This window comes from Dendrobates tinctorius, unplaced genomic scaffold (assembly GCF_039654945.1).
Source record: "Dendrobates tinctorius isolate UK_male_01 unplaced genomic scaffold, ASM3965494v1 ptg000014l, whole genome shotgun sequence".
Taxonomy (NCBI): domain Eukaryota; kingdom Metazoa; phylum Chordata; class Amphibia; order Anura; family Dendrobatidae; genus Dendrobates; species Dendrobates tinctorius.
The window spans coordinates 2,105,509-2,128,418 of record NW_027361682.1 but is presented as its reverse complement, the minus strand read 5'-3'; the positions used below and the strand labels follow the sequence as shown (position 1 = coordinate 2,128,418).

The window sequence follows — 22,910 nt, the reverse complement described above, 5'->3', positions numbered from 1 at the left end:
GAAACTGAGCATTATCTGACAGAATTGCAGGGGTGTCAATACTTTTGGCCACAACTGTATATATGATTTTGCTACTATATGGCGGAGGAATATATATAGATATGAGTACCATCGTGACCGCAGACAACGTACAATACAAAAGAACAAATCACCCCTCTTCATCTACCACCACCCGATTACATGAAAATTGAGCACCTCATCTAATTAGTATGCTGACACCTCTAGAGTACTGGGAATCTGTAGAATGATATCCCGCCACTATCCACCTTTTATCCAGAATATTAAGTGTTTCACGTGTAAGGTGTGTCTCTTGCAAGCAAATTACAGTTGGTTTGCGATCCATAATAAAAGAAAAAATCGCCTGTCTTTTTACTGGGAATTTCATCCCTCTAACATTCCAGCTAAGAATTTTAACGTCACCCATAATTGGTATTTTTAAATTTTGACAATAATATCCAACTAATCTTAGCTAAATACCTTTGGACATATGTGCACCTATAATAATCTTTATTTTTATATAGCGCTAACATATTCTGCAGCGCTTTACAGTTTTGCACACATTATCATCGCTGTCCCCAATGGGGCTCACAATCTAAATTCCCTATCAGTTTGTCTATGGAGTGTGGGAGGAAGCCGGAGTACCCGGAGGAAACCCACGCAAACACAGGGAGAACATACAAACTCCTTGCAGATGTTGTCTTTGGTGGGATTCGAACCCAGGACCCCAGCGCTGCAAGGCTGCAGTGCTATCCACTGAGCCACCATGCTGCCACCTATCAAAGGACCTAACACCCCCCCATTCCCTCCCTCCCCCTAATAACACATCCTGACGTAACTCTCAACTGTATTAGGCCCATCACAAAGAAGGACAATGCTATCCCCCTTAAAATGTATAAAGCCAAATACCGGGCGCTTTAGTTCCTATCTCGCCCCCACATATTTCAGGATAATGCCCCACAGCACAAAGCAACCATCTAGAGACAGAAACAGGTCAAAACGTCCAGAACGTCCAAAAGATTCATGTTTCTTCACCACAGTCCTCCACCTCCCTTCTTAGATGTTGTTCGTTCAGATCCAACCATTCAGCTGCCTCTGTAGCTTCCAGAAAAAAATGAGATTTGTTCCCAACTTCGACCCGCAATTTGGCTGGGAAGATCATAGAGTACTTGAGGTCAAGGGCCCTCAGTCATTTTTTAATATCAACAAATTGAGCTCTCGATTTTTGCACTTTCAGTGAAAAATCCGGATAGAATGAAACTCTAGAACCATCAATAGTTAGATCAGGGTGGTCTCTTGAGAACCGAAGAATACTGTCCCTGTCTCTGTAGTGAAGTATTTTAGCCAGGATGGGTCTTGGTGGATGGCCAGGGGGAGGGGGACGAGCCGGGACCCTATGAGCGCGCTCCACCGTATACAAGTGAGCCAGATTGTCTAGCCCAACTTTTTTCCTTTATCCAGGCTTCGATAAAAGTAGTAGGGTTTTTGCCCTCGCAGCGCTCCGGGACTCCGACAATACGGACATTATTGCGCCTGTACCTGTTTTCCAAGTCGTCCATTTTATTCCATAGAGCAGCAAGATCTTTTTTGAGCTCCTTATTATGCTGCGCAGAGTTAGAGACTGTATTTTCCACCACACCAACTCTTTTTTCTAATTGCCCATTTCTGTCCTTAACTGTGTGGAGGTCATATTTTACATTCTGCATTGACTCCTGTAGAAAGCCCAGCTGAGTGAGCACATTAGTAATGGCTGATCCACATTGCATAACAGCCTCCAGCACATCTTTTATAGTGGGTACAGCAGGAACCTGCAGCTTCAGCGCTGTGAGCTGTTTCTTATTTTGCGCCACCAGTTCTCCCCTGCTAGCCAGAGCCTCCTGGTTCCTCTGCCCTCCAGCGCTCTCAGTCTCCTCCTCCCCCTCTTCACTCATCCCCCGCTCTGTACCTTCTCCTCCGGTGCCTGGATCTTCTCCAGCTGTTTGAGGAGATTCCTTCTCCACTTCCTCCACTTGGGCAAATCGCTGCAGACGAGCCGCTACTTCTCTATTTCTAGCAGCACTATCAGCTTCTGCAACTGCCAAGGCACGCGCTGAAGCAGCGGCGCCATCTTGGGAACCAGCGGCCATCTCTCCTGCAATCCTCTTTTAACCTTTTTTCGGTATGTTGCACACCAGGAATGCTCCCACGATGGCCCTACGACCTCCACCAGTCCCCAGGGCCTCTCCACAGGTAATTACCGGCTGTGCTGTGAGGATTTAGCAGCAGTAATTAACTAGGACATGCGGGAGCTCTGCAGGCACACGTCCTCCTCACATGCCGCTAGCAACATAGTGCAGTCCTGATCCCTAAATCTTTTTTTCTCAGGCCTAAATTCATTAATCTCATCCTTTATATGGGGAAGACTAGACCTAAACTCAAATTGTTTACCTTACATAGGTCTAAACAGTTGGGAGGGGCAGCATTGCCGGATTTCTTTTTATATTACTTGGTTGGGCAAGTCAGAGCCCTAAGTAGATGGATGCCCAATAATTGTTTGCCTAACTCGGAGAGCCATCTGGCTCATGCTACAGGGACTGATTGCTTGTTGGGGTTTTTAGAAGTAGGCAAACCTAATGTCTCTGGATTATTACCCTTACTCCGGTTGGCATGGTCAGTCTGGAGACAACTTAAACGAGTGGTTCGCTTTGTTGACGTTATAGCTGAAATGCCATTATGGAATCATTCCTATTTCCTGATGCTATTAAACCACCCATCCACTCAATTCTGGATCTCATATAATGTTTCCTCGATTAATGATTTATAAGATCATAATGTCCTAATGTCCTTTGAGCAAATACAAACTAAACTCGGTGTTCCGAGGTCCCAATTTTTTCGATACCTACAGCTTAAATCAGCAATTTAATCACACTTACGTAACAGAAATACAACCCAAGCAATATCGTCCTTTCCTTTGATAAGTATTTTCAAATCACAAGGCCACCAGGGTCTTATTTCTACCTTATATACTTATATGTTGTCTGCGGGCTCGGACTCTGCTTTATCGTCAGTAAGGGAGAGGTGGAGGTCTCTAGTTCCAGATATCCAAAATAAAGATTGGGAGGAGATCCTTGCTTCCCCAACCGGGGTGTCTCCATCAGCCAATAATAAAATGACTCAAATGTATATAGTGCACCAGTCATATCTGACCCCACTACGGCTAATTAGGATGGGGTGGTCCCAATCCTCAGAATGTTTAAGATGCCATACAATGGATGCGGATTTTATACGTATGGTGTGGGGATGCCCAACTATTCTATCCTTTTGGAGCGAGGTGACCTCGTTGTTAACCTCCCTCATAGGTAATCCTGTTCCTCTCACTCCATTTGTATGTCTATTTGGTGTGCTGGAGGAAGAGATAAGGGGACACCACGTCAGAATTTTCCTGCGGGAGACACTTTTTTATCCAGGAAAATGTTGGCTTTACGCTGGATGGGTAATCAACATCCTTCTCTTAGAGCTTGGATTGAACTAGTAAATTCAATTATACCTTACGAGCGGACACTGTACCAGAATACGGGTTGCTTGGGGAAGTTTAATAAAATTTGGGATGTATGTAATACTCTCATCTTACTATATTAACGCACAGATAGTGGTCTGTTATTAGCATAGACACCAAAAAACGGAGGTGTGAAACCAAATATGTAATTAAAAGTGAAAATTTATTGAATATACAGAAAGGTAAAATCACATAAATATGAAGGGACTGAAACTGAACAAAATGAACTCCAAGGGGACCACAGAAAATGAAAAATGCCAAAAAAAGAATAAATACCAGGTGGAACCTATTGAATTATGTGAGCTGTTTTCATAAAGTAATACCAAAATGGCTGCAAAGAACAAGCAATGTGACAACACATTTACTGTATATAGTAATAGGCAAAGATCATTTACATATAAAGTGCAATAGTGCAAAAATAAGTATACAGTGACAGTCAGCAAAGCATAGCAAAAGTGCAATAGTGCAGCAATAGATTGAGGTAGTAAATCAAAGATGCATATGACAGTGCAAGTGCACAAAGAGATTGCTGTCCACTGGTTATGTAACCATGAACGCAGGCATCTAATGGAGCTGACTGTCACTAGGAGGCATAATTACCATGTGGACCGGGCAAGGAGATAGCCCCGACGTGCGTTTCGCAAGTCGCTTCTTCCAGGAGGACGAGTATGTGACAGGAGTGAGGGTGCCGGTTTTTGTATATGTGCGGTAATGCAGCGCTTAGATCAGCTGAGCAGACACACAGGGAGCGACGGGTCCGGTGTCTCACGTCATCAGTCACCGCCCACCTCTGATGCGTCAAGAGGGAGGGAAGGATGACGCGATGGGACGCGTTGCCACGGCAACCCGGTCACATCAGCCAAACCAAGCGCTCACCGCTGCAAAGGGGAGGAATGTGCTGACAAAGACAGGAAGAGGAAATCCACGGAACAAAAGAACGTGAAAAGGGTGAATTAAATGTTATATGGGTGTAAAAAAATGAAAAATATGAAGATAAATGGACATAAATATTAATAAGTGTAACATGTGAGAATAGTGCATACACCATGGGGACTAAACAAATAATATGGGTATATGGGCACTGGACTATGGGATGAGGATATGTATGACGGGTATATGGGCACGGGACTATGGGATGGAGGATGTGTGATAGGTATATGGGCACTGGACTATGGGATGGAGGATGTGTATGATGGGTATATGGGCACAGGCCTATGGGATCGTGGATATGATGGGTATATGGGCACGGGACTATGGGATGGAGGATAATTATAATTTGCTATAACTAACCACAGTTAGTTACTATGCCCGGGCAGCGCCGGGCTCTTCAGCTAATATTAGATATATAAATATCCACTGGACAAATTCCTCTTCAAGGTCAGGGGATAAAAGGCAGAAGACATCAGGTAGGTAGATTCGAATTCACTTGGGCTTCAGAGAAGGCGAAAGAACAATCACAAGATAAACATATAAATTCTATAAAAACACAAAAAACATGTTAGAGTAAGCACAACCATAACATTTTCCACATATAATACAGGATCAAGCACCATCAAATCCAATATAAATTATAAAAAGGGAGCAAAGCTCATAACCTCATTCAAACCATGAGGTTGAAGTGAGCCAATCATAGAAATCCACCTTGCTTCCTTTTAAGCTAATTTGGTTTTTAAATCTCCACCTCTAGAGTCTTTATTGATGCAGTCAATGCCAATCACTCTCAAAAGTTTCGTGTTGCATCCATGAACACTCTTGAAGTGGTGAGGTAGGGGTTTCAGTGTAGTGACATCAGTGACATCACACGCATTAGAGATGTCGCGGACATGTTCCCTAGTGCGTTTTTTTAGCTGTCTGGTGGTCATAGCCACATAAATACGAGGGCAGGGACAAGTAGCGTAGTAAATAACGTGATCACTACCACAGGTGATATGCTGCGTAATGTGGTAAGTCTTGTCACCATGGGCGGTCTTAAATTCAACAGCCCTGTCCATGTTGGAACATGCCAGGCATTGTTTGCAGGGAAAAAAATCCCCATCTCGGTCCCTTGATACCAAAGCTATTGTCCACAGGCTGTCCTTTATAATTACTATGCACCAGCAAATCCTTCAGATTCTGGCTTCTTCTGTTGGTAATTATAGGTTTTGAAGAAATGTTCTTGGCCAGTACTGTATCACTCATGAGAATAGGCCAAAATTTCTGAAGAGCAGACCTCATAGGCTTCGATTTCTCATTAAATGTAGAGATGAATCTCACCTCTGGGGTAGAAGGTAGCATTTTTTTCGGTTGAAGTAAGTTTATTCGTTGTTGATTCCGTGCCTTATTAAAGCCCTGATGGAAACTCTGTTGGAATACCCCCTGTCGGAAAATCGTTGTGCAAGTTCAAGAGATTGTCTGGAGAAAAAGGAATCACTAGAACAAATTCTTCTAGTTCTTAAAAATTGACCATACGGAATACTTCTTTTAAGAGGTCTCGGGTGTGAGGAAGTTGCATGCAATACTGCGTTTACTGCCATTTGTTTTCTAAAAACTTCTGTGTGCAAGAAGCGATCATCACCTTTATAGATTTTGGTGTCAAGGAAATCAATACTGGTCTGGCTATATTTACAGGTTAATGTAATATTTAAATTATTTTTGTTGAGATGTTGAGAGAAAGATAACAAATCACTCTCAGAACCTTGCCAGATAACCAGTATGTCGTCAATAAATCGTACCAGTGTTAAAACATGTGAAATCAGTGGAGTGGTGTTAGACAGAAAAAGGTTACACTCCCAGAACCCCAAAAATAATTTGCATAAGAGGGCGCAAAGGCAGCCCCCACAGCGGTCCCTCGAAGTTGGAGGTACAAGACTTCCTTAAAAATGAAGAAGTTGTGTGTCAATGCGTATTCAAGCAACACCAGAAGAAATTCAACAAGGTCATTATCAATATCGGACATATGGAGAAAAGTTCTAGTGGCTTCAATACCGTCAGAATGTCGAATAGACGTGTATAAAGATTCAAAGTCAAAAGACACTAGCCACATGTCTGCTTCAAGTGGTATACCTTCCAACTTTCTTAGAACATCCCTAGTATCTTTGATGTAAGATGGAAGTGCTTCAACCATAGGCTTAAGATGGAAGTCAAGAAATTAATTTGTTCACATAGGCTGCCTCCCCCAGAAACAATGGGACGACCGGGTGGATTGGTAACAGATTTATGCACCTTAGGTAGTAAATACAAACAGGCTGTGCAAGGGTTCTCAATGATCAATCCAGTCATGAGTTCCTTAGAGATAGTACCATTTAAGCAGGCCTGTTCAGTGAGATCTCTCAATTCATTTAAAAAGAGTGGTAGGATTGAATGTGAGTCTCTTATAGCAATTGACATCCCTCAACTGACGGAGTGCTTCCTTTTCATACATTGAAGTCGGCCACAGCACAATGTTGCCCCCTTTGTCTGGGGGCAACACTATCCCATGGATGATAGTGAGGAGTTAGAGGGAGCCCTTTAAAAAGAAGACAATTGTTGCCATTTGTATACAATTATTATTCTGATAATCAGGTAGATCCCGCTGAAATTTCTTGGTTTTAGTATCCTGGATTTCTTTACCCCAACCAGTGAGGAGTTTGTCAACATCAGTCTTAAAAACATCCATATCAGCTGGTGATAGTGTGTTGTTCAATTTCACCTGTAGAGAATCAATTTCACCCTCCAAAGTCTTCTTATTCATGCCAATAAGAATCTCCATGAGGGATTTAGAACAGTTATTACAGGAGTCTTCCCACCTATTACGAAAAAATGCGTCTTCAACCGGAAATGATGGTACTAATTTTAACTCAGACCACGTGGTATGAGTTTTTTCATCAAATAATTTTCAAGGGAGGCCTTGTTCCACCAAATCCAGGCTCGTTTTCTAACAAGGTGTTTGAATATATTTTTCATCTCAATTGCGCTCCCATTTACAGCAACAACATTCTGTACAGATTTGCCCTTAAAAATAGTATCAATATTTGAGAGCCATAACTGGTCTCTTGCTTTAATATCCATTGCTCTAAATATACTGTGAAAGACACAGAAAAAACAATCAAATCCTAAACAAGACCAAAATAATAAAGGACACACCTCAACCCAAAGTAGACACCAAAAACCGGAGGTGTGAAACCAAATATGTAATTGAAAGTGAAAATTTATTGAATATACAGAAAGGCAAAATCACATAAATATGAAGGGACTGAAACTGAACAAAATGAACTCCAAGGGGTCCACAGAAAATGAAAAATGCCAAAAAAATTATAAATACCAGGTGGAACCTATTGAATTATGTGAGCTGTTTGCATAAAGTAATACCAAAATGGCTGCATTAGTATAATAGCTGTAGTGAAGAATATATCGACTTATACTTTATAGGTTTATAATGTCATCAGTGCTATGGAGGTTGTATTGGCAGCAGGGTAGTAGTTTTTTTGTGTATTATGTTAGATATGTTGGCTGTAATGAATCATTCAGGGTTATGGCATAGCCAAACATTTGTATAGATGAATAACGGGTTCTTGTAACTACTCCTAGATTATCCATAGGCCTCGCAAGAGGGTGAGGACCTGTCAAATTGAAATCTGTACAAATAACTCAATGTTCAAACTTGTTGTTTTTCTTCCTTTACGGATACTATGATGATCACGTATACATTGCATTTGTTATTTACAAAATATGTACATCTGTTTGTTATTTAATAAACGAATGAAAAAAAATTATATGCATTTCTCCTCGCCCCAGCACGGCAAATAAGAGCGCTCCCTGTAAGCTACAACCATATGCTGGAGACCTTTCCCTCTCTGGACTCGTATCTCCACATATGGGAGACTGATCTACAGTGCGGGATTACCCCGGGGCAATGGCGGATGTCCGTCTCAATGATAGGGACACACTCTAAATGCACCAATCACTTGGAGAACACCAGATAGCTGCTGTACAGGTGGTACTTCACATCATACAAATCGTCCAAGATCTACTGCAACACCCCGATGTGTGCTGGAGGTGCGGAGACGCCAGCGCAGATGTTACATGTCTGGTGGAAGTGCCGTAAAGTAAAGCAGCTCCAGAACGCAATCTCCCATTGAGTGTCGCAAATTAGTGGCATCCCATTAAAAATTGGGAGAGAACAGGCGCTTCTGGCCATTGACATGTATTTAATTCCGCAGGAGTTCAGGACAGTGATTACACACATCCTCATAGCTACTAGAATTAAAATCGCAGGATATTGGAAAAATCCCAAATGTCCGTCATTGTCTGAGATCATGGCATTGGTAAATGATATTTGTCTATCAGGGAAGATAACTGCTTCATCCACCAATAATACATCATCATATCTCAGGAGATGGGACAGCTGACTATCATTCAGACTTAATACTGTGATTATAGAGATGTAATAGAGCTATTCATGGTAACACATGGGTATAATAATCTGTTGTCACCACTCCTTCCCTTTCCCCTTCTTTTTGCTATAATATTTAGCTGTTAGATTATGATTATATTTAGCCGATTAATGTTTTGAGGAAATTTCTGTAACGTTGTACAATGACTGGAGGCTAAATAGTTGTTAATGACTTTTATTTACATTTAATAAAAAGTTTATGGTTAAAAAAGTAATGATGTTATGGTCTTCAATGGAGTAAGTAAAAGAAGAGGTTGGACATGAAAATGACATCACAATTTTTTTTGTTAATATATCTTTATTTATCTTACAAAAATGCATACAAATCCGAATGAATATCTGCATCAAATCTGCATGGATTTTTAACTGCGTTTTCTGCCAAGAGAGCAAGAATCTGCCCAGAAAATTCCACAGGCAAAGCCGCAACGTGTGCACATACCCTCAAAAGGCATCTACTTTAGACAGCCAAAATAATAATACCACTTGACTGGAATTCAGAACCCCCCTATTCTTCAGAAAAATGTTTTTCTTAGAGATGGCTAGAACCCATGCTATGGAAAAGCTGATGGTCCAAACACAAGACGACTATTACAACCGCTACTAAATGGTTTCACTGGGAAACAATTCCCTATTTTCCACTCTACCAAACTAGGCTAAAGGTGCTTTAAAGTTTGTCTCTTCTTTGCACTTCCATAGACCAACAAATTGTCGAATACCTTCCAGCCAATCAACATCCTTACACTCTGATTGTATTCCAATCTACTCTATTAAGTGATAAATACCCATGGATCCTCTTGACAATTCTTTTTCTTGTCATCTTTGAAGTGTCTTGCTTATCCATATACTACACAGATTTCATGATATTTGTACCATGATGATCCCTCTTTATTCATATGCTTTGATTCGTTATGTAATTAAGTGTATTATTGCTTTTTTCTGTTATTCATTTTCCAGACTTAGATGTTCTGTTTATTGTTATATTATGCAGTTACAAAAAAAACAAAAACTTTGATTTAGAAAACGAAAAGGAAATGGCTACTTTCCAGTGTGAGTTTTCAGATGTGCAACAAGATTTGTTTTCCGATAAAAACATTTCCCACATTCTGAACATGAAAATGGTTTCTCTCCTGTGTGAATTCTCTGATGTGTAACAAGACTTGATTTCACTGTAAAACATTTCCCACATTCTGAGCATGAAAATGGCTACTCCCTTGTGTGAATTATCTGATGTGCGACAAGACTTGATTTCTGTGTAAAAGATTTCCCACACTCTGAACAAGCAAATGGTTTCTCCCCTGTGTGAGTTCTCTGATGTTTTGAAAGTGTGAATTTATCACTATATCGTTTGCCACATTCTGAACATGAAAATGGCTTCTCCCCTGTGTGAGTTTTCAGATGTGCAACAAGATGTGTTTTCCGATTAAAACATTTCCCACATTCTAAACATGAAAATGGCTTCTCCCCTGTGTGTATTCTCTGATGTATAACAAGAGATGCTTTATTTGAAAAACATTTCTCACATTCTGAACATGAAAATGGCTTCTCTCCTGTGTGAGTTCTCTGATGTATAACAAGACTTGCTTTCTGTGGAAAACATTTTCCACAATATGAACATGAAAATGGCTTCTCCCCTGTGTGATTTTTCAGATGTGCAACAAGATGTGTTTTCCGATTAAAACATTTCCCACATTCTGAACATAAAAATGGCTTTGCTCCTGTATGAATTCTGTGATGTCTAACAAGATGTGATTTATTTGTAAAACATTTCCCACATTCTGAACATGAAAATGGTTTCTCCCCTGTGTGAATTCTCTGATGTCTTACAAGACATGATCTGTGTGTAAAAGATTTTCCACATTCTGAACATGAAAACGGTTTCTCCCCTGTGTGAATTCTCTGATGTGTAGCAAGACGTGATTTATTTGTGAATCCTTTCCCACATTCCGAACATGGAAATGGTTTCTCCCCTGTGTAAGTTGTTTCATGTTCAACAGCCCTTCTGTGACTTTTGTTTTGCATATTTGTCTTTGATGAAGCAGAAACAAGGACCTGTTGAGCAGGATCAGATGATAATTTTTTTCTAATAACATCTTGAGGTGTATCTGGTATAATGACGTGTTCTTCATAAGTATCGGGTGTCATATGAAAATTATCTGCTGAAAAATCTGAGAATATCAGCCATCCCTCAGTGCTCCAGGTAAAGTCACCTGCCAAGAATAAAAATTATTTTGTTATTTTTCAGTATCATTGCATTGGAATTATAATACTATTTATATTATATACTTTATAACACGTCTGTGCAAACTAAACAATAGACTACAAAGAGGTACTGAAATCACACTGTTGGCCACCAGGTTACAAATGTTCACTACTCTATTATAGCCACTTTTCATGATTTCCTGTGTCTGTCATGAATCTATTCCAGTTATACATTCAGAGGAGACTCATAACAGGGATCTGTAGTCAGTTTTATTAGGAGATTTCAACTCATACATTCTCTGACAGATACAAGCACCATAGGACAGAGCAAAATCACATTGGGGGAGATTAGTCATGTACACAAGTTAAGGCTTTAGAGAAAAAAGTAAGGTTTTGAATATCTTTTTATTAAAGTAACTAAACAGTGGATAAAAGATAGGAGAACAAGTCCTTCATATTCTTATATACAATGCCTTGCGAAAGTATTCGGCCCCCTGGAACTTTTCAACCTTTTCCCACATATCATGCTTCAAACATAAAGATACCAAATGTAAATTTTTGGTGAAGAATCAACAAGTGGGACACAATTGTGAAGTTGAACGAAATTCATTGGTTATTTTAAATTTTTGTGGAAATTCAAAAACTGAAAAGTGGGGTGTGCAATATTATTTGGCCCCTTTACTTTCAGTGAAGCAAACTCACTCCAGAAGTTCATTGTGGATCTCTGAATCATCCAATGTTGTCCTAAATGACTAATGATGATGTCATGATCCCAGTGCAGGTTTTGACCTGCACGTCAGGGGTTAAAGTCTTGAGTCCAGTGCAGGCTTTGACCTGCACGCCTGGGGTTAATTATTGTGGCCTCTCTTTGGTTCAAGGAGAGCTTCCTATAGCCCTGGAAAACTCCAATCCCCGTCAGTTATACTTTTGCCTTTGGCCGAGTGTGGTGACCCCTGTGTGCCTGTCTCTTCTGATTGTCTTCTAGCTTGCTTATATGGTTCTGACCCGGTTCTGTCCCCTGTTGTGAGTTTGTCTCATGATTCTGTACTGTGTATCTGCTTTTCTGGTTTCTGACTCATTGCCTATGTCCTGACTAGTCTCTGATTGCCCCTCTTGTACTGTGCTGCTATCTCCGTGTATGACCCATTACTTACGTTCTGAATACTCTCTGCTTGTCCCTCTGGTACCACGCCACCCTCTCCGTGTATGACCCCCGTTTGTCTGACCTGAGGATCCCGGTAGTAGAATTCTGCATTCATCTCCACCAGCAGGACGCTAAGCCCCGTCCCCTGCAGTCACATGATCGTAGGTCCTTCCACCGCTTGCTACCTTCAGTGTCCCAGGTCCTGTCTGCCTGAGTTTTCCCTGCAGTATCTAACCCTGGGCCCTCCCGCAATGTGGGTAAGTCACCCTGTTCAGCTGTGGCAGTTTGCCGGCCCTGACAGGACCCTGACAGATGATAAACATAATCCATGTGTGTGTAATCAAGTCTCCTTATAAATGCACCTGCTCTGTGATAGTCTCAGGGTTCTGTTTGATGCACAGAGAGCATCATGAAGACCAAGGAACACAACAACCAGGTCCGTGATACTGTTGTGGAAAGTTTAAGGCCGGATTTGGATACAAAATGATTTCCAAAACTTTAAACATCCCAAGGAGCACTGTGCAAGCGATCATATTAAAATGGAAGGAATATCATACCACTGCAAATCTACCAAGACCCGGCCGTCCCTCTAAACTATCATCTCAAACAAGGAGAAGACTGATCAGAGATGCAGCCAAGAGTGTTGTGAGTTCATTTTCCCCTTCACTACTGAGGCCCGAGGAACTCCCTCTTCTGGTAGAGAAAGGTAGTGAGCCTGATTGTCAAACACCTGGGTCTGATCATGATGACTGGCTGAGTGGAGTTACTGACTGGATATAAGGCTGCCGACGCCCTTTTTCCCTGCGGGTGATTTCTCTGTGGACTTCTAGGAAACCAGTCTGATTCCTGCTCATCTAAAGCTAAGATTTCTGCTTTGCCTTTTTGCATTAGTGTTTTGTTTTCCCTGCTTTTCTGGATTCTGCCATTCCCTGCTGGGGTGAGCAGAATCTCCTTTTGCCTGTTGCTCTGTCTTCAGAATATTCCTGAGTACTGACATAGCTTTTTTTGAAGCCTAGCGTCTTCAGGGCCTTTTTTACTGTCAGTTTGTTGGCTCTTATTTTCATAGGGTTTTTCACGGATTGCAGACAGCAGCCTTCCTGTCCTTTCCTATCTAAGTTAGTTTGGGCCCCATCTTTGCTCAGTCTATCTTTCTGTCTGTGTTTTGTTCTTTCTTCTTGCTTCACCGTCATTATATGTGGGGGCTGCCTTTTGCTTTGGGGTCTGCTCTGGGGCAGTTTAGATTTCCCTTTCTGTCTTTAGGCTATGTAGTCCTCCGGCTGTGATCGAGGGGCCTAGGGCATCGTAGGAGCCCCCCACGGCTACTGCTAGTTGTGTTGATAGGTTCAGGGGTCTGCAATCCGATAGCTGCCTACCTCTCTGGTTTTCTGGACTTAGCTGCATTTCTATTTTTGCCTCCTACGGTGACTCAATCATAACACAAGAGGCCCACTATCACTCTGGATGAACTGCAGAGATCTACAGCTGAGGTGGGACAGTCTGTCCATAGGACAACAATCAGTTGTACAATGCACAAATCTGGCCTTTATGGAAGAGACATACCCCAAGCGACTTGCAGCCGTAATCGCAGCAAAAGGTGGCGCAACAAAGTATTAAATTAAAGGGGCCGAAAAATATTGCATGCCCCACTTTTCAGTTTTTGAACTTCCACATAAATTTAAAATAACCTATACATTTCATTCAACTTCACAATTGTGTCCCACTTGTTGTTGTTTCTTCACCAAAAATTTACATTTGGTATCTTTATGTTTGAAGCATGATATGTGGGAAAAGGTTGAAAAGTTTCAGGGGGCCGAATACTTTCGCAAGGCACTGTATGTCATGCAAGCCAAAAAACATTGGCTGAATTTGGGAGCACTGGGGATCTGAAAATGTCCTATTTGCAGCAGTGTCCTCTGCAAACATAGTTGTCCGACCCTGGTTCTTGTGTAAATCACTTCTCCTTACACTGGTGCTTGAAAGTTTGTGAAAATTTTTCATATTTCTGCATAAAATTGACTTAAAACTACATCTGATCTTCACACTACAAGTAGATAAAGAAAGATGTTGATTTGTACTATCTACCAGGTCAGTTACGTAACATTATGGAGGTTAGTCCTCCTCTAGACCCATGGCTGAATATTTTTTAATTACCAGGGTGGCTGTTTATTTTGCTCTCTGTGTTACCTTATACAAATAATAATAATGTCTTAACCCCTTCCCGACCTATGACGTATTAGGTATTGTGAGGCAGTGACAGGTGTTATGTGTGAGGGTCCCTGTGTGTCCCCCAGGATGCGCATAGAGGTGTATTAAGACCGCTGGACTGCGTGGTAGTCACAGATATACAGTGGGTATGGAAAGTATTCAGACCCCTTTAAATTTTTCACTCTGTTTCATTGCAGCCATTTCGTAAATTCAAAAAAGTTAGTTTTTTTCTCATTAATGTACACTCTGCACCCCATCTTGACTGAAAAAAAGTAATTTTTGCAAATTTATTAAAAAAGAAAAACTGAATATCACATGGTCATAAGTATTCAGACCCTTTGCTCAGACACTCATATTTAAGTCACACGCTGTCCATTTCCTTGTCATCCTCCTTGAGATGGTTCTACTCCTTCATTGGAGTCCAGCTGTGTTTAATTAAACTGATAGGACTGGATTTGGAAAGGCACACACCTGTCTATATAAGACCTCACAGCTCACAGTGCATGTCAGACCAAATGAGAATCAGGAGGTCAAAGGAACTGGCCAAGGAGCTCAGAGACAGAATTGTGGCAAGGCACAGATCTGTCTATACCAGCAAGCTAGAGAAATACCAAAAATAAAACTAATCTACTTTATTCAAAATTGAATTAAAAAGGACTTAGTCCATTCATAAAAATGTACATGTACAAAAAGACAAACACTTACAAAAACCGCTCAATCTGACGCGGTAAGACCAAATTTTCAAGCACCCTATCGGTATACCCTTGGTGTCTTTATCCAACTCTCCATAGACACCCCCTCGGAGTATCCGCTTCGTGTGAATTTGTTTCAAAAAAACACTCTCATGGTGCTAGAAAAATGTCTTTCACAGATCTATTGTACTTTATGTGCCACTTCTGTGTAGCATACATAATCATCACTAACAATGATCTTGAACAAATATCATATTAACAGCCTTATTCAAATAACCACCTAAAAATAAGAAATGGCATGATAGACAATCTGTAATTATATATAACCAAGGTGTGAATCAAGGCATTTCCCTTTTTTGATCATACAATTCACCACCTTTACAGATTTTTTATGTCATTTGGTATATCATGGAAAGATCTCACCCGAATCTATACATTCATGGGTTCCTCCATGTGACGCTCCCTTCTCCCTACGCGTTTCACCACACAGATCATCAGGGGAGTACTAAGTACAGCGTTATGCCTACATAAGAAAAATGCCATCACTGGGCTGTTCATTTATCTGCTTTTTATAGCATGCACTCTTTAGTGTGTTCCCGCCTCATAAAGATGGGCGGGTGTATGCCCATGACCATTTCCTGTTTCTATGTCACCGTAGTGACAAGTCTGTCACTTCTATATTCATTAACATCATTCACTCGCTCACTCTCATAGCATATTAATACTATGCGATTGCTTAGGCCTCCGTTTAAAACATATGATTGTGCGCATTCTTTTCTTTATCGGGTTGCATAGCAACGCATTGACATCAGCTTATTCTAGCGCATGCGCATTCTTCTTTACAACGTCCAGCCCTCTTTTTTACGTCTCGGCGTCTATTTACTTCCTTATAACAGCATCAGGGGAATTATCGCGCCTGCGCACTCACAACCATAGCCGCTTCTTTGCAGGCTTTAAATTCTTAGTGCACGCTAATCCCCTTATCATGCCTGCACTCTCCACAAACACCCGCTTCTTTGCAAACTATGATTTATACATGCATAAAAGTTCCTCTTATCGCAGGAACATATAATCGTGCGCACTTTTCTTTATCGGGTTGCATAGTAACGCATTGACGTCATCTTACTTTAGCGCATTCTTCTTTGTAACGTTAAACCTACTTTTTCACGTCACGGCGCCTATTTACTTCCTTATATCAACATCAGGGGAATTATCGCGCCTGCGCATTCCCAACCATAGCCGCTACTTTGCAGGCTTTAACTTCTTAGTGCATGCTAGTCCCCTTACCGCGCCTGCGCACTCCACAATCAACCGCATCTTTGCAAACTATGATTTATAGATGCATAAAAATTCCTCCTATCACAGGATTATTTCATGAGAGCACTTATACCGCCCTCAGGGTGAATGGAATATCAATGCTTTACATTGTGGTCACAAATTATACCTAAAATGCTCACTATCTAATCCTCAACTAGACCTATAAGCATAAATCTTACCCTTGTAAAGAAATAGGTTTCACAGTCATTTTGGGCATATTTCAATATTTACTATCCAGTTTTAGGACTTTCAGGATATTGAGGGTATTAAACTTTATTAAATATCCCCTTAAAAAATCCTCTCAACTATCCCGAGCGATCACTCAAGACAATGTACAGTATTTTGCTCAGACCTTAGACATCCAAAAGAGACTTCTTATCTTCTCTTGATCCCATTCCATTTTTATTCCTAAGGTATTGACTCCGTGTTTAGACAAACAAAAAAAGGAAAATAACCCAATAGAGAAGTATAGCTCCTTTAGGATTCCCTCCTGAGTAACCACACTACCCTTTAACCCCTATACAGGGATCTGGTTTTACGTGGGGCACAATGGAGCTTGTCCTCCGGGGCTCCATCTCATTGCATATGGGTTAATTAGTTTACAAGAAAGCCATGAAAGATAGTTGGTCATTCAGGCCTGTTGGTTGGAGTGTTCTCAGCCAGAAAATCCACCTACATTCCCTTTGAAGGATCACTTTGTCCCAATCACCTCCTCTATGGGGGTAAGGAACTTTCTCGATCCCAACAAATTGAATTTTGCTATGATCACCCTGATGTATCCTATTGATGTGGTTAGCTATAGCTGTATCTCTTTTATTCACCACATCACCAACATGTTCACGTATTCTCTTCCTGAATTCCCTTCTTGTTTTCCCTATATATTCAATCCCACATATACACGTTGCCTTGTAAATTACTCCAGTGGTTCGACAATTAATAAATTGTCGAATGGATCAGAAAAATTTAAAGCAATTTTAGAAAGACATTGGCCAATTCTTAAAATGGATATGGATATAGAGAAAACCTTAGGTTCTAAACCACAAGTAACATACAGAAAGAACAAATCTATAAAAGATAGACTAATGCATAGTCACTTCAGAGAGATTCAAACACGTACCTGGTTAGAAGGAGAGGTTAAAGGGTGCTATAGGTGTGGTAACTGTGTTGCATGTCAGTCAGTAACACAAGGGAAAACCTTTAGGAGTACGAACAACAAGAAAGTTTATACCATTAGGCGCGATAATTCCCCTGATGTTGATATAAGGAAGTAAATAGGCGCCGTGACGTGAAAAAGTAGGTTTAACGTTACAAAGAAGAATGCGCATGCGCTAAAGTAAGATGACGTCAATGCGTTACTATGCAACCCGATAAAGAAAAGTGCGCACGATTATATGTTCCTGCGATAAGAGGAACTTTTATGCATGTATAAATCATAGTTTGCAAAGAAGCGGGTGTTTGTGGAGAGTGCAGGCATGATAAGGGGATTAGCGTGCACTAAGAATTTAAAGCCTGCAAAGAAGCGGCTATGGTTGTGAGTGCGCAGGCGCGATAATTCCCCTGATGCTGTTATAAGGAAGTAAATAGACGCCGAGACGTAAAAAAGAGGGCTGGACGTTGTAAAGAAGAATGCGCATGCGCTAGAATAAGCTGATGTCAATGCGTTGCTATGCAACCCGATAAAGAAAAGAATGCGCACAATCATATGTTTTAAACGGAGGCCTAAGCAATCGCATAGTATTAATATGCTATGAGAGTGAGCGAGTGAATGATGTTAATGAATATAGAAGTGACAGACTTGTCACTACGGTGACATAGAAACAGGAGATGGTCATGGGCATACACCCGCCCATCTTTATGAGGCGGGAACACACTAAAGAGTGCATGCTATAAAAAGCAGATAAATGAACAGCCCAGTGATGGCATTTTTCTTATGTAGGCATAACGCTGTACTTAGTACTCCCCTGATGATCTGTGTGGTGAAACGCGTAGGGAGAAGGGAGCGTCACATGGAGGAACCCATGAATGTATAGATTCGGGTGAGATCTTTCCATGATATACCAAATGACATAAAAAATCTGTAAAGGTGGTGAATTGTATGATCAAAAAAGGGAAATGCCTTGATTCACACCTTGGTTATATATAATTACAGATTGTCTATCATGCCATTTCTTATTTTTAGGTGGTTATTTGAATAAGGCTGTTAATATGATATTTGTTCAAGATCATTGTTAGTGATGATTATGTATGCTACACAGAAGTGGCACATAAAGTACAATAGATCTGTGAAAGACATTTTTCTAGCACCATGAGAGTGTTTTTTTGAAACAAATTCACACGAAGCGGATACTCCGAGGGGGTGTCTATGGAGAGTTGGATAAAGACACCAAGGGTATACCGATAGGGTGCTTGAAAATTTGGTCTTACCGCGTCAGATTGAGCGGTTTTTGTAAGTGTTTGTCTTTTTGTACATGTACATTTTTATGAATGGACTAAGTCCTTTTTAATTCAATTTTGAATAAAGTAGATTAGTTTTATTTTTGGTATTTCTCTAGCTTGCTGGTATAGATAGAGTCTTCTAGCTAGAAGATCACTTGCTGTTAATCGTAAGGCACAGATCTGGCCAAGGTTACAAAATTTCTGCAGTACTCAAAGTTCCTAAGAGCACAGTGGCCTCCATAATCATTAAATGGAAGAAGTATGGGACCACCAGAAGTCTTCCTAGACCTGGCTATCCAGCCAAACTGAGCAATCGTGGGAGAAGAGCCTTGGTGAGAGAGGTAAAGAAGAACCCCAAAATTATTGTGGCTGAGCATCACAGATGCAGTAGGGAGATGGTAGCAGGTTCCACAAAGTCAACTATCACTGCAGCCCTCCACCAGTCAGGGCTTTATGGCAGAGTGGCCTGATGAAAGCCTCTCCTCAGTGCAAGACATATGAAAGCCCGCTTAGAATTTGCTAAAAAACACATGAACACTATGAGAAATAAGATTCTCTGGTCTGATGAGATGAAGATAGACCTTTTTGGTGATAATTCTAAGAGGTATGTGTGGAGAAAACCAGGCACTGCTCATCACCTACCCAATACAATCCCAACAGGGAAACGTGGTGGCAGCATCATGCTATGGGGGTGTTTTCAGCTGCAGGGACAGGACGACTGGTTGCTACTGAAGGAAACATGAATGCGGCCAAGTACAGAGATATCCTGGAAGAAAATCTCTTCCAGAGTGCTCTGGACCTCAGACTTGGCTGAAGGTTCACCATCCAACAAGAAAATGACCCTAAGCACACAGCTAAAATAACAAAGGCGTGGCTTCAGAACAACTCTGTGACCTTTTATGACTGGCCAAGTCAGAGCCCTGACCTAAACCCAATTGAGCATCTCAGGAGAAACCTGAAAATGGCTGTCCACCAACGTTCACCATCCAACCTGACGGAACTGGAGAGGATCTGCAAGAAAGAATGGCAGAGGATCCCCAAATCCAGGCGTGAAAGACCTGTTGCATCATTCCCAAGAACAATCATGGCTGTACTAGCTCAAAACTTCTGCTTCTGAAACTCAATACTGACCAAAGGGTCTGAATACTTATGACCATGTGATATCAGTTTTTCTTTAATAAATTTGTAAAAATTTTACATTTCTGCTTTTTTTCAATCATGATGGGGTACAGAGTGTAAATTAATGAGAAAAAATTAACTTTTTTGAATTTACCAAATAGCTGCAATGAAACAAAGTGAAAAATTTAAAGGGGTATGAATACTTTCCATACCCACTGTAGCTTTGATTGCAGTGCAAAATAATAAGTTTAGTCGTGAGCAAGCTATTTGCCCAAGGCAGATTTAAGAAAACCTGGCAAGGGCTTTTATTTTTGGAGCGAACTACAGGATGGTAGTGGGGCAGTTCGCTCCCTCCAGGCCAGGACTTACAAGAGGGCCTTGGCCACAGATTCAATTTAAAAAGTCCGCAGCAAAGAATTTGGTGTGTCATTCTTGGTGTGCAAACTTGCAGAGCAGGTGGCTCTGCAAGGCTCAGCCTATTTGAAGTAACACGCAGCCAAGAGAAACCAAAAGGCCTGGCACCCCTCAGCATAGCATGATGGTGCAGTCGCCCACGACAATAGGTCTCCGATACGGACAGTCTTGATTCCCATCTGCAATCCGAAGGATACCATGTGCTGTTTACTTTGTGAGTTCTGACATTAAAATGTTTGTTTTGAACTTTCCTGTGTCACTGCCTGTCTTGTCATACTGCACCCCGCTGCACTACATATGGTAGTAGAACGCGGGCAGTGTGAACTGAGGCATACCCGAAAGCATGCTAAATGTCAGTGATTAGGCCTGCAACGCTGTAGACCAAGCCTGCCGAGAAGATGGAGGAGCTTTTGTTGTCCAACCAATTTTATGGTTTATAACATTTTGGGTAGGTTAGAAAGGGGGGGAGAGAATAGGAGCGTGAAGGTAGGGTTGGGAAAAAGGTGGGAGAAGGAGAGGGAGGAGGAAAGAAAGATGAACTCAATAAACATACCATTAAATATAATGGTAATATGCCAATTAGTAGCAAATCAATACATTAATAGTTTAACTGTGGCCTTTATGGCCTAAAGACAAACAGACAAACCTTTACATCATTTGGTTAACCTTTTATACAATAGATGCTGGAAATGTTTGGTCCCATTTGGACCATTTGTCACAGAACTTTGAGAAATGATTATATGTCAGAGCAAATTTGAGCTCGTACGAACGATGTCGAGCAACTAGTTCAATAATTGTGTTAATATTCGGAAGAAGCTGGTCTTTCCAGTGAAATGCTATGGTGTTTTTTACCACTAAACATATGTGGATAATCAGGTGCTTCATCGCTGGATCGATATTGTCAGAGTTTAGTGACAGTAACGCTAAGGATGGTGTAAATAACTGTCTTTTTCCTATTAGTGTATCGATAACAAGAGACACTTGGTACCATAAGGCCTTTACTGAGGGGCAATCCCAGAAAATGTGAAAGATGTCACTTTTGCCGCAGTTTCTCCAACAGTACGGTGAGTTGGATGCTCCAAAATGAGCCAAATCTGACTGGTGTAAGATACCATCTGGAGGCCAATTTATACTGGGTCTCCTGGAGGGACAAGGAGAGAGTTGAGGCATATGATAGAGAGAAGGCAATGGAGGAGCTTTTGAAGCAGTTGGTCCTCATTCAGCAGCGCCAACAGGAGCATCGGCAGCAGCTGCAGTCTCAATGGCAGGAGGAGCAACTGCAGTATCAGCGGTGGCAGCACCAGGAGCTACATAATCAGCAACAGCAGCAGACAAATAACCTGTTGATCGCGGCTATCCAAGAGGCGGCATCAGCGACATCAATCCGTTTGGAGGCATGTTCAGTCAGCTTTACCGAAGAGGAGACCTGAGGATAATTTGGAGGTGTTCCTCACCTTTTTTGAGCGGGAGAGCTTGCCATTGACCCAATGGTCTGAAGTGGTGGCCCCATTCCTGACGAGAGATGCTCAGAAGGCCTACTTGGACCTCAGTTGGGCGGATGCCCTGGGCCATGAGAAATAAGTGGTGAGATCCTTGCCCGACTGGGGGATAACACATGTGTGGACCCAACGGGTTTTCCAGTAGTCCTTTGCGGCGTCTCACCCGGCCAGGTCTCAGGCATATGATTTGCTACTGCTGGTAAAAAAAAATGGCTCCAGCCTGAGACTTTAACCCCTTTCCAGATGGTAGAGAGGGTGGTGGTCGACTGGCTGGTTAGGGCTCTGTCAGCTGCCATACAGCATTGGGTGGGGCAAGCGGACATTCTGGACCAGGTGGTTGGAATGGTTGAGCGGTATACGGCCACCCAGGATTTTATACGGGACACTGCTCCACTTCGGCTGTCACCGCCAGCCAAGGAGCCTGGGAAAGGTACCTGACCCTCTGCTGGGGCCAACCAGGACAGAGCCCGCACTGAGGGAGTAACCTGAAGTGAGAGTGATAGGAGACCCAGTTCCCCTAAATCGACCCCAAGGTAGGGTCGTGCTGCAGCTATTAAGTGTTGGCGGTGCCAAGGGCCCCGGCATGAGGTTGCCAACTGCCCCGACAGCTGAACCCATGTACTGTGGGTATACTCACTGTATGTCTATGTACGCCCAGGGAGTCAGCACCGCAAATATAGGCACTGCCGGCAGCGAACTCCAACTGTGCCAGGTACTCATCAACGGGTACCAAATTGAGGATCTCTTGGACTCGGGGAGCTTAGTGACTCTGGTCCATGGGTCTCTTGTTGCCGGGGACAGCCTCAATGGACAAAAAGTGAGGGTGGTGTGTATACATAAGGAACTCCGAGAGCACCCAACCGCGGAGGTTACTTTTTCCACACCGTGTGGAGAAATAAAATATGTGGTGGGAGTGGTGAAGACCCTTCCATATGGTACTGTG

The 22,910-nt window shown here is 41.9% G+C and overlaps 1 protein-coding gene across 1 annotated transcript in view; it reads right to left on the bottom strand.

Annotated features, from left to right (window-relative positions):
- Nucleotides 1–9,268: 9,268 nt before the first annotated feature.
- The window catches only part of LOC141073854 (uncharacterized), an 83,831-nt gene continuing 70,189 nt past the window's right edge, over nt 9,269–22,910 (bottom strand). The window contains exon 6 of the mRNA XM_073561357.1: nt 9,269–11,149. Within this exon, the coding sequence (XP_073417458.1) occupies nt 10,146–11,149 (1,004 nt within the window). The 3' untranslated portion in view covers nt 9,269–10,145. The remainder of the gene's footprint in view (nt 11,150–22,910) is intronic.